The sequence below is a fragment of the Oncorhynchus clarkii genome, chromosome 20, assembly GCF_045791955.1.
Source record: "Oncorhynchus clarkii lewisi isolate Uvic-CL-2024 chromosome 20, UVic_Ocla_1.0, whole genome shotgun sequence".
Classification (NCBI taxonomy): Eukaryota; Metazoa; Chordata; class Actinopteri; order Salmoniformes; family Salmonidae; genus Oncorhynchus; species Oncorhynchus clarkii.
In genome coordinates, this window is record NC_092166.1 from 56,256,753 (window position 1) to 56,271,574 (window position 14,822).

Sequence of the window (14,822 nt, forward strand, 5' to 3'; positions counted from 1 at the left end):
TAACAAAATGTCGACCTATCCCCTATCATGTTGAACATGTTTGCAGTCCACATTGTTCGAAGTAATTGCATGGCATCCTTATAGAAATATATTGTTAAACGTTTCATTCGCACTGATATAGGCCTACTGTAAACCGCATTATGTCTGAGCCATGGACATGCCAAAAGGTTGTCAATAAGCAAGATTCAATTCTCTATTGATAAGACCTAAAAAAAGACATTGAATAATTCAATTATAATAAAACGGAACATCAACTTGTTTTAATTAAATAGCCTATGTCTAAATACAGTTACAGGCACCATAATGGCTCCCTGTGGGCATATAATACAAGCCATATACAAGCCATACCGTGGGGTGCTGGACCCAGTCAGGTCTTTGACAACAATATAACAAGCCATACCGTGGGGTGCTGGACCCAGTCAGGTCTTTCACCCAACAATATAACAAGCCATACCGTGGGGGGCTGGACCTAGTCAGGTCTTTGACCCAACAATATAACAAGCCATACCGTGGGGTGCTGGACCCAGTCAGGTCTTTGACAACAATATAACAAGCCATACCGTGGGGTGCTGGACCCAGTCAGGTCTTTGACAACAATATAACAAGCCATACCGTGGGGGGCTGGACCTAGTCAGGTCTTTGACCCAACAATATAACAAGCCATACCGTGGGGGGCTGGACCTAGTCAGGTCTTTGACCCAACAATATAACAAGCCATACCGTGGGGGGCTGGACCCAGTCAGGTCTTTGACAACAATATAACAAGCCATACCGTGGGGGGCTGGACCTAGTCAGGTCTTTGACCCAACAATATAACAAGCCATACCGTGGGGTGCTGGACCCAGTCAGGTCTTTGACAACAATATAACAAGCCATACCGTGGGGGGCTGGACCTAGTCAGGTCTTTGACAACAATATAGCAAGCCATACCGTGGGGGGCTGGACCTAGTCAGGTCTTTGACAACAATATAACAAGCCATACCGTGGGGGGCTGGACCCAGTCAGGTCTTTGACAACAATATAACAATCCATACCGTGGGTGCTGGGCTCAGTCAGGTCTTTGACAACAATATAACAAGCCATACCGTGGGGGGCTGGACCCAGTCAGGTCTTTGACAACAATTTAACAAGCCATACCGTGGGGGGCTGGACCTAGTCAGGTCTTTGACAACAATATAACAAGCCATACCGTGGGGTGCTGGACCCAGTCAGGTTTTTGACAACAATATAACAAGCCATACTGTGGGGGGCTGGACCTAGTTAGGTCTTTGACACAACAATATAACAAGCAATACCGTGGGGGGCTGGACCCAGTCAGGTCTTTGACAACAATATAACAAGCCATACCGTGGGGGGCTGGACCTAGTCAGGTCTTTGACAACAATATAACAAGCCATACCATGGGGGGCTGGACCTAGTCAGGTCTTTGACCCAACAATATAACAAGCCATACCGTGGGGTGCTGGACCCAGTCAGGTCTTTGACAACAATATAACAAGCCATACCGTGGGGTGCTGGACCCAGTCAGGTCTTTGACCCAACAATATAACAAGCCATATCATGGGTTGCTGGGCTCAGTCAGGTCTTTGACAACAATATAACAAGCCATACCATGGGGGGCTGGACCTAGTCAGGTCTTTGACAACAATATAACAAGCCATACCGTGGGGTGCTGGACCCAGTCAGGTCTTTGACAACAATATAACAAGCCATACTGTGGGGGGCTGGACCTAGTTAGGTCTTTGACACAACAATATAACAAGCAATACCGTGGGGGGCTGGACCCAGTCAGGTCTTTGACCCAACAATATAACAAGCCATATCATGGGTTGCTGGGCTCAGTCAGGTCTTTGACAACAATATAACAAGCCATACCGTGGGGTGCTGGACCCAGTCAGGTCTTTGACAACAATATACCAAGCCATACCATGGGGGGCTGGACCCAGTCAGGTCTTTGACCCAACAATATACCAAGCCATACCGTGGGGTGCTGGACCCAGTCAGGTCTTTGACAACAATATACCAAGCCATACCATGGGGGGCTGGACCCAGTCAGGTCTTTGACCCAACAATATACCAAGCCATACCGTGGGGTGCTGGACCCAGTCAGGTCTTTGACAACAATATACCAAGCCATACCGTGAGGTGCTGGACCCAGTCAGGTCTTTGACAACAATATACCAAGCCATACCGTGGGGTGCTGGACCCAGTCAGGTCTTTGACAACAATATACCAAGCCATACCGTGGGGTGCTGGACCCAGTCAGGTCTTTGACAACAATATACCAAGCCATACCGTGGGTTGCTGGGCTCAGTCAGGTCTTTGACAACAATATAACAAGCCATACCGTGGATTGCTGGACCCAGTCAGGTCTTTGACAACAATATACCAAGCCATACCGTGGGGTGCTGGACCCAGTCAGGTCTTTGACAACAATATACCAAGCCATACCGTGGGGTGCTGGACCCAGTCAGGTCTTTGACAACAATATACCAAGCCATACCGTGGGTTGCTGGGCTCAGTCAGGTCTTTGACAACAATATAACAAGCCATACCGTGGGGGGCTGGACCTAGTCAGGTTTTTGACAACAATATAACAAGCCATACCGTGGGGTGCTGGACCATCAGGCCTAACACATTCACCCTCTCTCCCGCTGAAAGATCAGTCACAAAATGTTGGCATCATTGTAATAGGTTGTAATCAAGCCCTGGTCTCCAGCATGGGAACTGAAGAGGACTACCTGGTGCGGTAGTCTCAGGGACTGTTGGACTACTCCATATCATCTCGGCTCTGACACACACATGCAAACGCAAGCTTTGCAGTTCCATCAATCCATCTAGATACCTTCACACCCTACAGTAGTAACCTGCGTATCGTGAGAACCTTCATAAATCAGCAGAACATGTATAACATATTTATTGACACTTTATATTGTGTCCTGTAATACTTTGAAATGAGACACCTTCGGTCATAACACATCCATAAAGACTATATCGCGTGACACTGTACTTACTACAAAGTCAGACACCTTTAGTCATTCGTAACACATTCATAAATGCCTTATATCAAATGATCCTGTACTTACTATAAAGTCAAAACACCTTTGGTCATTCATAAGACATAGATAAAGGCTTAATGATGTAAACACAAATGTATTAACTCTAAAGGAAGTATCACTAGCAGCTCAAATATATAAACATTAAAATCAAGTTTAAACCATGCATTTTCTTTTACGTATACATGTTTTAAAACAATGCAAATACATTACGTTTCAATAAGTCTAGCAATGCAATTACATTGAGCATTACACAGGGCTGTGAATAGTGTCGCTTGTCCCCTGAGCTGGCTGACAAATGGTTATTGCCTCATCTGCTTGCTGGAGGTACTGCATGTTGGCTCCAACCTTAAAAGTAACAACAAATAAAGTTTGCAGATCTGTTAGCTAGCTAGCAATTGCTGTGAAGTCACAAAAATCATTTTAAATAATGATTGAGGTAGCTATGTAATCTAACTCAACACTTATATAACTACTACAGAACAATTTAAATGACAATAAATCAAGTTTAACTTGCTTGTTTTTTCGCTGTCGAAAGGCACCACACGTGGGCATTTGATTTGCATTCACACTGAAATAAAGGTAATGACACAAAAAACAAATCCCCAGACGTGGTATAAGCATTATCGTGAACACTGAAAATCCAAAAAGGTTTGTCTATTAAACAATGGGGTAAAACGAGAACAAAATGGGGGAAATCCAAAACCTGGAAAAACAAAACCGAGAAAACGGAATATGGGAACAAAACTGAATTAGGCAAAAAATACATACTGATTTTAAAGCGCCCTACCAATGTTGTTTGCTGTGCAAGACTGAACTTTAGAGTGTGTGTCATCCTGCAGAACAACATGTTTGGGAAAATTGAGATCAGATCCAATCAGGTCCATTTATCGAAAGCGACTTAGTCATGCATGCATACATTTTTACATATGGGTGGTCCTGGTAATCTAACCCACTATTCTGGTGTTGCAATGCTCTACCAAGATGCATGACAAGGTTATAAATGCTTTGTGAAGCCTCAACTTAATATGATTTATAAAGCCTTTATTAAGCGGTGCTTAGGTCATATTTTACATAGTGGGTTATGTCACATTTGAAATGGTTGGTTATGTAACAGGTATTCCACATTTATGAACCCTTTATAGAGCATGACATGTGGTTAGATGATTTGTAACACGTTTATGTGGTGCTTATGAAGGCATTATGAAGGCTTTATGAAGCCTTTAGAAGCTGAGCGTCATTTAAAGCTGACCGGAAAAAAATATATGTCACAGAATGTACTGTAGCAGTTTTTCTTGGGTTGTGTTTATTTCAAACCTGCCCACATGCCCGTGACTGGCAGCACCCAAGTAATTATCAATTCGGAGCGCAGCTGCACGAGACACGATCGTAATGTCCATGGTCAATTTGGTTTGACATTCGATATCCCTATGGGGCCAATTAGGGACCATCAGTAAATTACCTTTGCAAAGTATTCAGACGCCTCAACTTTTTCCACATTTGCTAGGTTACAACCTTATTCAAAAATGTATTCAATTGTTTCCCCCCCCCCCCCTCATCAATCTACGCACAATACCCTAATACCCTAATGACAAAGCAAAAACAGGTTTTTAGAATTTTTTTCTCATTTATAAAAAATAAAAATTTCAGAAATATCACATTTACATAAGTATTCAAAAACCTTTACTTAGTACTTTGTTGAAACCCCCAATGGCAGTAATTACAGCCTTGAGTCTTCTTGTGTACGCTGCTATAACCTGGCACACTTGTATTTGGGGAGTTTCTCCCATTCTTCTCTGCAGATCCTCTCAAGCTCTGTCAGGTTGGAAGAAGAGCGTTGCTGTACAGCTATTTTCAGGTCTCTCCAGAGATGTTCGATCAGGGTCAAGTCCGGGCTCTGACTGGTCCACTCAAGGACATTCAGAGACTTGTCCCGAAGCCACTCTTGCGTTGTCTTGGCTGTGTGCTTAGGGTCGTTGTCCTGGTTGAAGGTGAACCTTCGCCCCCAGTCTGAGATCCTGCGCTCAGAAGCAGGTTTTCATCAAGGATCTCTCTGTACTTTTCTCCGTACATATTTGCCTCGATTCTGACTAGTCTCCTAGTCCCTGCCGCTGAAAAACACCCCCGCAGCATGATGCTGCCACCACCATGGGATGGTGCTAGGTTTCCTCCAGATGTGATGCTTGGCACTCTATGAAGAGTGTTGATGGTTCCAAACTTACTCCATTTAAGAATAATGGAGTTCACTGTGTTCTTAGGGACCTTCAATGCGGCAGAAATTTTTCAAATCAAATCAAATTTCACCTTACAGTGAAATGCTTACTTACAAGCCCCTAACTAACAATGCAGTTTAAAAAGAAGATGGACAAGAATAATAAATAAAAAAGTAACAAGTAATTAAAGAGCAGCAGTAAAATAACAATGGCGAGACTATATGCAGGGGGTAACGGTACGGGGGGGGGGGGGGGGTCCCCAGGTGGACTCCAATCAAGTTGTAGAAACATCTCAAGGATGATCAATGGTGCATCTGAGCTCAATTTCGAGTCTCATAGCAAAGGGTCTGAATACTTTGATTTTCTAAAAACCTGTTTTGGCTTTGTCATCATGGGGTATTGTGTGCAGATTGCTGAGGATTTTTTTATTGAATACATTTTAGAATGAGGCTGTAACAAAATGTGTAGAAAGTCAAGGGGTCAATATTATTCAATAGCTCCGTATTTCAATGAATTAAAAACCTCAAACCAACTATACATTTTAGAAATTCATGTACACACATTTAAAGCATTTAATGAGACAACTAAAAGGTGTGCAACACATTGTGTAATTTATTGATGGTCCCTAACTAGTCCCACAGAGTATCCAAAGTCAAACTAATTTTGCCACGGTCGCACATCGGCTGGCTGAAGCTAATTGATGGCTAGCTGGCTAGCTAGTCTAGGCTACTTGGGGCGGCAGGTAGCCTAGCGGTTAGAGCATTGGGCCAGTAACCGAAAGGTTGCTAGATCAAATCCCCGAGTTGAAAAGGTAAAAATCTGACATTCAGCCGCTGAACAAGGCAGTTAACCCATTGTTCCTAGGCCATCATTGTAAATAAGAATTTGTTCTTAAATGACTTGCTTGGTTAAATAAAAAATTAAATACTTCCAAACAGAAGACCTGGTTACACTGTTTCAAGTTAAATAGAAGGTTGAGCGACTGTAACTGTGTACTGTTTTGGAAGAGTGAAAGTACAAGTGCTTCCCACATTAGATCACACACACAAGAGACACCCACAACAAAGCACGCCTCCAAAACCCAAATCTCGTTCTCAGTCGCATTTCCTGATTAGGAAAATTGAAACCGAGGCTAAATCAGGAAGTTCAGCCCCCCCCACCACAGCGCAAGCGAGCTGATGTTAGACAGGTCAATTGTTGAACGTGGTGGAAGGGGTGGAAAATGCGAATGCACCAGTTTTTACTGTACATGATGACATTGCAAACTAACTAACATTTGACACTTGGCGAAAGCCAAAAATAGAGCCCTCTGAGCTAAAAGGTTTTTCTATCAAATGAGCAAATAGCCCAGTCTACAATGAGACTCAAACTAGAAAAGACACCTTTACAGGAAATGTATTGAAGTATGTATGTTTTCCACATGTTCATTGGAGTACAACACTTTCTTGGAGTTGGGATACTACAGTATAGTCACAGCAATTCCCACCTGTAGGCCTTCTATTATCCTTTAGGTTCTACCATGGAAAACAATGATTGTATAAAGGCAGAATGTCTAGCATCTGGATCATTAACTGGGTCATGACTGTCATTCCTCTGCAGGCGAAGAAGGGCCCGTATGCCTTTCTATGGGACATGGCTGTGGTGGAGTACGCCGCACTGACGGACGATGACTGCACCATCACTGTCACAGGAAACAGCATGAGCAGCAAAGGCTACGGCATCGCCATGCAGCATGGGAGTCCATACAGAGACCTCTTCTCCCAGAAGTGAGCAATGCCACCAACATCTCTCCTCATCATACACCATCTACGCTGAGTATACCAAACATGACCAACATTCAAAACATTGAGTTGCACCCCCCTCTCAAACACCCCCTCCATTTAGCCCTCAGAACAGCCTCAATTCGTCGGGGCATGGACTCTACAAGGTGTCGAAAGCGTTCGACAGGGATGCTGGCCCGTGTTGACTCCAATGCTTCCCACAGTTGTGTCAAGGTGGCTGGATGTCCTTTGGGTGGTGGACCATTCGTTATACAAGCGGGGAACTGTTGAGCGTGAAAAACCCAGCCGCGTTATAGTTTTTGACATAAACCCATACCCCGTACACCGTTCAAAGGTCCTTACATTTTTTGTCTTGCTTATTCACCCTCTGAATGGTACAAATACATGATCCATGTCTCGATGCTTAAAAAATCCTTCTTTAACCTGTTTCCTCCCCTTTCATCTACCCTGTTGAAGTCGATTCAACAAGTGACATCAATAAGGGTTCATAGCTTTCACCTGGATTCACCTGGTCAGTCTATGCCATGGAAAGAGATGGTGTTCTTAACGTTTTGTATACTCAGTGTATATTGTAATGAACCTGGCGTTGAGAAGCACAATTAACTCTCCCCAAAGGGAACCTTCATTGGAGCAGCTGTGACTTGTCCGGCTTTGCGACCCTAGGGTTGCAAGTTCGAGTCTCGCCCCTGGAACCCCGTGCTACTCCCTTGTTTCATTACAATATTTATGCATTATAGATATACCATCATTTTATCAACAGTTCTATACAGTCTGTAATTCTCCTTCCTTCTCCCTCTCCTTTCATCCCACCCATCTCTTCCTTCCATCACCTTGAGGAAATATCCTAAGTCTAAGTGCATATGGTTTAACGCACACATCCTTTGATTCCTAATGACTTTCTCTGCTTCATAAAAGCCATAAACATAATCACTGATGGTTGACGGTGCCTGAGGGAATTGAGCGCCGTAATTGGCAGAGAGGTCATTCAGTGGTTATAATCAGCCATTTTAGGAGCAATTTGACGAGGGAAATGCAAGGCCCACTAACATAGTGTTTTTATAAAGTCACTTGGTAGTAAAAACATAAGTGAAAATGCTCTTTATAAAGGTCAGGAGTTACCGTAGTTTAAAGACTCATTCACAGAGGCTTAATGCATGATTGTAAATGCCCTTGTCTGTATGTTATATATACACATGTACACTGAACCAAAACATAAACGCAACATGCAACAATTTCAAAGATTTTACTGAGTTACAGTTCATAGAAGGAAATCAGTCAATTGAAATAAATTCATTAGGCCCTAATCTATGGATTATCTTGTCAAATGAGAAATGCTCACTAACAGGGATGTGAACAAATTTCTAGACAACATTTTTGAGAAATAAACTTTTTGTCCATATGGAACATTTCTGGGATCTTTTATTTCAGCTCATGAAACATGGGACCAACACTTTACATGTTGTGTTTATATTTTTGTTCAGTATATTTACATTTCCCCTTTCAATTATATATTATCATTATGCATCTGGAAAGTATTCAGACCCATTCACTTTTTCCACATTTTGTTACGTTGCAGCGTTATTCTAAAATTGATTTGGCAGAGATTACAGCCTCGAGTCTTCTCTGGTATGACGCTACAAGCTTGGCACACTTGTATTTGGGGAGTTTCTCCCATTCTTCTCTGCAGATCCTCTGAATCTCAGTCAGCTTGGATGACTGAGCTCAGTCAGCTTTTTCAGGTCTCTCTAGAGATTTTCAATCGGGTTCAAATCTGGGCTCTGGCTGGACCACTCAAGGACATTCAGAGAATTGTCCCGAAGCTACTCCTGCATAGTCTTGGCTGTGTTCTTAGGGTTGTTGCCCTGTTGGAAGGTAAACCTTCGTCCCAGTCTGAGCTCCTGAGCGCTCTGGAGCAGGTTTTCATCAAGGATCTCTCTGTTCTTTGCTCCGTTCATCTTTCCCTCGATTCTGACTAGTCTCCTAGTCCCTGCCGCTGAAAAACATCCCCACAGCATGATGCTGCCACCACCATTCTTCACCGTAGGGATTGTGCCAGGTTTCCTCCAGACGTGACACTTGGCATTTAGGCTAATCTTGGGTTTAATCTTGGTTTCATCAGACCAGAGAATCTTGTTTCTCATGGTCTGAGAGTCGTTTAGGTGCCTTTTGGAAAACTCCAAGCGGGCTATCCTGTGCCTTTTACTGAGGAGTGGCTTCCGTCTGGCCACTACTATAATGGCCTGATTGGTGGAGTGCTGCAGAGATGGTTGTCCTTCTGGAAGGTTATCCCATCTCCACAGAGGAACTCTGGAGCTCTGTCAGAGTGACCATTGGGTTCTTGGTCACCTGCTTGACTAAGGCCCTTCTTCCCCGATTGCTCAGTTTGGCCGGGCGGCCAGCTCTAGGAAGAATTTTGGTGGTTCCAAACGTCTTCTGTTTAAGAATGATGGAGGCCACTGTGTTCTTGGGGACCTTCAATGCTGCAGATATTTTTTGGTACCCTTCCCCAAATCTATGCCTCGACACAATCCTGTCACGGAGCTTGGCAGACAATTCCTCTGACATCATGGCTTGGTCTGTGCTCTGATATGCACTGTCAACTGTGGGACCTTATATAGATAGGTGCGTTCCTTTATAAAAAATCATGTCCAATAAATGTAATTTACTACAGGCTGACTCCAATGATGTTGTAGAAACATCAAGGATGATCAATGCAAATAGGATGCACCTGAGCTCAATTTCAGTTTTTTGTATTTTAATAAATGTATAAAAAATGTCTAAAAGCCTGTTTTCACTTTGTCTTTATGGGATATTGTGTGTAGATGAATGAGAATAAGGCTGTAAGGTAACATACAGTGCCTTGCGAAAGTATTCGGCCCCCTTGAACTTTGCGACCTTTTGCCACATTTCAGGCTTCAAACATAAAGATATAAAACTGTATTTTTTTGTGAAGAATCAACAACAAGTGGGACACAATCATGAAGTGGAACGACATTTATTGGATATTTCAAACTTTTTTAACAAATCAAAAACTGAAAAATTGGGCGTGCAAAATTATTCAGCCCCTTTACTTTCAGTGCAGCAAACTCTCTCCAGAAGTTCAGTGAGGATCTCTGAATGATCCAATGTTGACCTAAATGACTAATGATGATAAATACAATCCACCTGTGTGTAATCAAGTCTCCGTATAAATGCACCTGCACTGTGATAGTCTCAGAGGTCCGTTAAAAGCGCAGAGAGCATCATGAAGAACAAGGAACACACCAGGCAGGTCCGAGATACTGTTGTGAAGAATTTTAAAGCCGGATTTGGATACAAAAATATTTCCCAAGCTTTAAACATCCCAAGGAGCACTGTGCAAGCGATAATATTGAAATGGAAGGAGTATCAGACCACTGCAAATCTACCAAGACCTGGCCGTCCCTCTAAACATTCAGCTCATACAAGGAGAAGACTGATCAGAGATGCAGCCAAGAGGCCCATGATCACTCTGGATGAACTGCAGAGATCTACAGCTGAGGTGGGAGACTCTGTCCATAGGACAACAATCAGTCGTATATTGCACAAATCTGGCCTTTATGGAAGAGTGGCAAGAAGAAAGCCATTTCTTAAAGATATCCATAAAAAGTGTTGTTTAAAGTTTGCCACAAGCCACCTGGGAGACACACCAAACATGTGGAAGAAGATGCTCTGGTCAGATGAAACCAAAATTGAACTTTTTGGCAACAATGCAAAACGTTATGTTTGGCGTAAAAGCAACACAGCTGAACACATCATCCCCACTGTCAAACATGATGGTGGCAGCATCATGGTTTGGGCCTGCTTTTCTTCAGCAGGGACAGGGAAGATGGTTAAAATTGATGGGAAGATGGATGGAGCCAAATACAGGACCATTCTGGAAGAAAACCTGATGTAGTCTGCAAAAGACCTGAGACTGGGACGGAGATTTGTCTTCCAACAAGACAATGATCCAAAACATAAAGCAAAATCTACAATGGAATGGTTCAAAAATAAACATATCCATGTGTTAGAATGGCCAAGTCAAAGTCCAGACCTGAATCCAATCGAGAATCTGTGGAAAGAACTGAAAACTGCTGTTCACAAATGCTCTCCATCCAACCTCACTGAGCTCGAGCTGTTTCAGTCTCTCGATGTGCAAAACTGATAGAGACATACCCCAAGCGACTTACAGCTGTAATCGCAGCAAAAGGTGGCGCTACAAAGTATTAACTTAAGGGGGCTGAATAATTTTGCACGCCCAATTTTTCAGTTTTTGATTTGTTAAAAAAGTTTGAAATATCCAATAAATGTCGTTCCACTTCATGATTGTGTCCCACTTGTTGTTGATTCTTCACAAAAAAATACAGTTTTATATCTTTATGTTTGAAGCCTGAAATGTGGCAAAAGGTCGCAAAGTTCAAGGGGGCCGAATACTTTCGCAAGGCACTGTAATGTGGAAAAGTGTAAGGGGTCTGAATACTTTCCGAATGCACTGTATTTTAGCACAGTCAGAATGGGTTTGTATAATGCTTTTAGTTTGGATTACTTATCACTAAACCGCCCTTGAGGAGCTACTTGTTGTATTTGAATTGCAGAGTAGGGGATCACTGCAACATGTGTTTGAAGGCTCTTGACTCTGTGTATCATGCAGCTCTTCGTTTCGTCACCAATCAGAGACATCTAACTCAACATTGTGATCTTTACACTTCTGTTGGATTTACACCACTAGCAACAGGCAGGCTCAAACACTGATATATTCTTATTTATAAGGCCATTTTAGGAAAACTGACATCTTATCTATCGTCTCTTCTAGCACGAAATGAAAACACATATAAGCTCAGATCTCAATCGTGTTTTATGCTAAGAGTCCCGAAAGCTAGAACAGAGCATCGAAAGGACTTTCCATGACTCATTCCCTTGGTCTTGGAATTCCCTCCAAGCCAACCTAAAACTCCAGGACCTGGTGTCCCTGGAGGAGTTCAAAGGACAAATTGGTTAACAGTTTGTTGAGACATGTAGTTCTTCCTAGTATTCACTAGTTCGTGTTGCTTTATGTAAGGAAGCATGTTGTGTTACTTCACTCACACACACACACACACACACACACACACACACACACACACACACACACACACACACACACACACACACACACACACACACACACACACACACACACACACACACACACACACACATGCCTGCATGCCGCACACACATCCACTGTTTATTTGTGCTGTTTCCAGTTTCTTCTATCTGTGTTGTCCGTCTTGTCTTACATTGTTTTTTTAACGTTTTCTTTTATCCCAGCCCCCGCTCCCACAGGAGGCCTTTTGTCTCTTGCCAAGGCCATCATTGTAAATAAGAATATGTTCTAATTGACTAGCCTGCTTAAATAAAGGTTCAATCCAAAAATGATATTTGTTTTACTATATCAGCACAGGTTGCAATCAATAAATATGTTGCATGTTCCAGCTGAGTTGGCTTATGAAATCAACCTATTATGAATTCATAACAAGCGTTGGTTTGGATTAAAGAATAATCATTCAGCATGATTCTGCTAATTACTTCCATGAAAAAAGGCTCGCAATGGATAGTTGAATAACTAAATACTGTACTTGGGCATTGACGTCAACTTTTCACAATGTTTGAAAGTCTTTGGTCATTAGTTGCAGGACGCTGATTGGGTAAATCTGTCCATAATCACATGTAAGCTACAGGACTGTTTCGCTTGCACAGACTGGAATATGTTCCGGGGATTCATCCGATAACATTGAGGAGCTTACTACATCAGTCACCGGCATCATCAATAAGTGCATCGACGACATTGGCCCTACAGTGACTGTCCCTACAGATCCCAACCAGAAGCCATAGATTACAGGCAACATCTGCACTGAGCTAAAGGCTAGAGCTGCCGCTTTCAAGGAGCGGGACACTACCAAGATGCGTACTCAGAGCATGCGCTGACCAGCTAGCAAGTGCCTTCACTGACATTTTCAAACTCTCCCTGACCCCGTCAGTAATACCTACATGTTTCAAGCAACCCACCATAGACCTTGGGCCCAAGAACACCAAGATAACCTGTCTAAATGACTATTGCCATGTAGCACTCACATCTGTAGCCATGAAATGCTTTGAAAGGCTGTTCCTGGCTCACATCAACACCATCATTCCAGACACCCTGGACCCTCTCCAAATCACATACCGCTCCAACAGATACAGAGATGCCGCCCTCTCTATTGCACTCCACACTTCCCTCGCCCACCTGGACAAGAGGAATTCTTATGTGAGAATGCTGTTCATTGACTATAGCTCAGTGTTCAACATTATTGTGCCCTCCATGCGTACGCCCCCATCCACATCGACAGGGCTGTGGTGGAGCGGGTAGAGAGCTTCAAGTTCCTCCTTGTCCACATCTCTATGAAATGATCTTGGCCCACAACACACACCAACACAGTCGCGAAGAAGGCACGACAACACAGCTTCCCCCTCAGGAGGATGAAAAGATTTGGCACAGGCCCTCAAAAAGTTCTACAGCTGCACCTTTGAGAACATCTGGAATGGATGCATCACCGCTTGTTATGGCAACTGCTTTGCATCCGACCACACAGCGCTACAGAGGGTAGTGCGTAAGTCCCAGTATACCATTGGTCTAAGCTCCCTGTCATCCAGGACCTCAACACCAGGCAGTGTCAGAGGAAGGCCCTAAAAATGGTCAAATACTCCAGTGACACGGCAAGTGGTACCGATGAACCAAGTCTGGGACCAACAGGACCCTGAACAGTTTCTACCCACAAGCCATTAAGACTGCTACTGTAAATAGTTAAATAGTTAACCAATAGCTACCCAGACTGTGCATTCACCCTTTTTGACTCATCACATATGTTGCGGCTCCTGTTTATTATCTATCCTGTTGCCTAGTCACTTTATCCCTACCTATATGTACATGTCTACCTCAATTACCTCGTACCACCGCACATCGACTTGCTAGTGGTACCTTGTGTATATAGCCAAGTTATCTTCACTCATTGTGCATTTATTCCTTGTGTTATTATTATTATTTTTCTATTATAGTGGGTATTTTTCTTTCTTTTCTCTCTATATTGATGGGAAGCACCCATAAGTACGCATTTCACTGTTAGTCTACACCTCTTGGTTACGGAGCATGTGACAAATACAACGTGATTTGACCAATTAGGACTGTGTAATAATATTTGCCAAGGATTTACCCAAAATGAATCCCAAAATCACTGTCTTAATCAAACATCCAAAACATCTTGTTTTGATTATTCTCAGTTATAAAAGCTCCAAAGCATCCATGAAAACAACCCAAAATGTTTTGTCACACTATCTTTTAGATAAGAAATCTAACTCTCTTCAACGCAGTGAAAATAAACAGCAATGTGTGCCTTCCCAACTCCACAACCAGAATGAACTACCGTTCTAGTGACTAAAACACAGGTCTTAGGATAGGAACAGTGATCCTTCTACAAAGCAGAACCAGTTTCAACCAGCTTGATCAGGTTTGATCTGGGGCTCTTGGAGGCCACACGCCCACACCTTCGATAAGTCACCAATGCGGTGGAACACTTAAATCCTCTCCTCTCTTCCGAGGTGTGCTACGTCAGGGCCCTTCAGAGTGCACACTCAGTACGCAGGGCCACGGCAAGTGAAGAGCTGGGTCAGAGCTTAAGGGATGAGGTCCCTCCGTGGAAGAGCCTCAATAATGCCTATCCCTACGACACTGAACTGAACACTGTCTCTCTATCTAC

General features: G+C 43.2%; 1 protein-coding gene across 1 annotated transcript in view; it reads left to right on the plus strand.

Moving 5' to 3' along the window:
- Positions 1-14,822, plus strand: part of LOC139377498 (glutamate receptor ionotropic, delta-1-like) — a 417,048-nt gene that overhangs the window by 395,766 nt on the left and 6,460 nt on the right. The window contains exon 14 of the mRNA XM_071120533.1: positions 6,869-7,035. Within this exon, the coding sequence (XP_070976634.1) occupies positions 6,869-7,035 (167 nt within the window). The remainder of the gene's footprint in view (positions 1-6,868; positions 7,036-14,822) is intronic.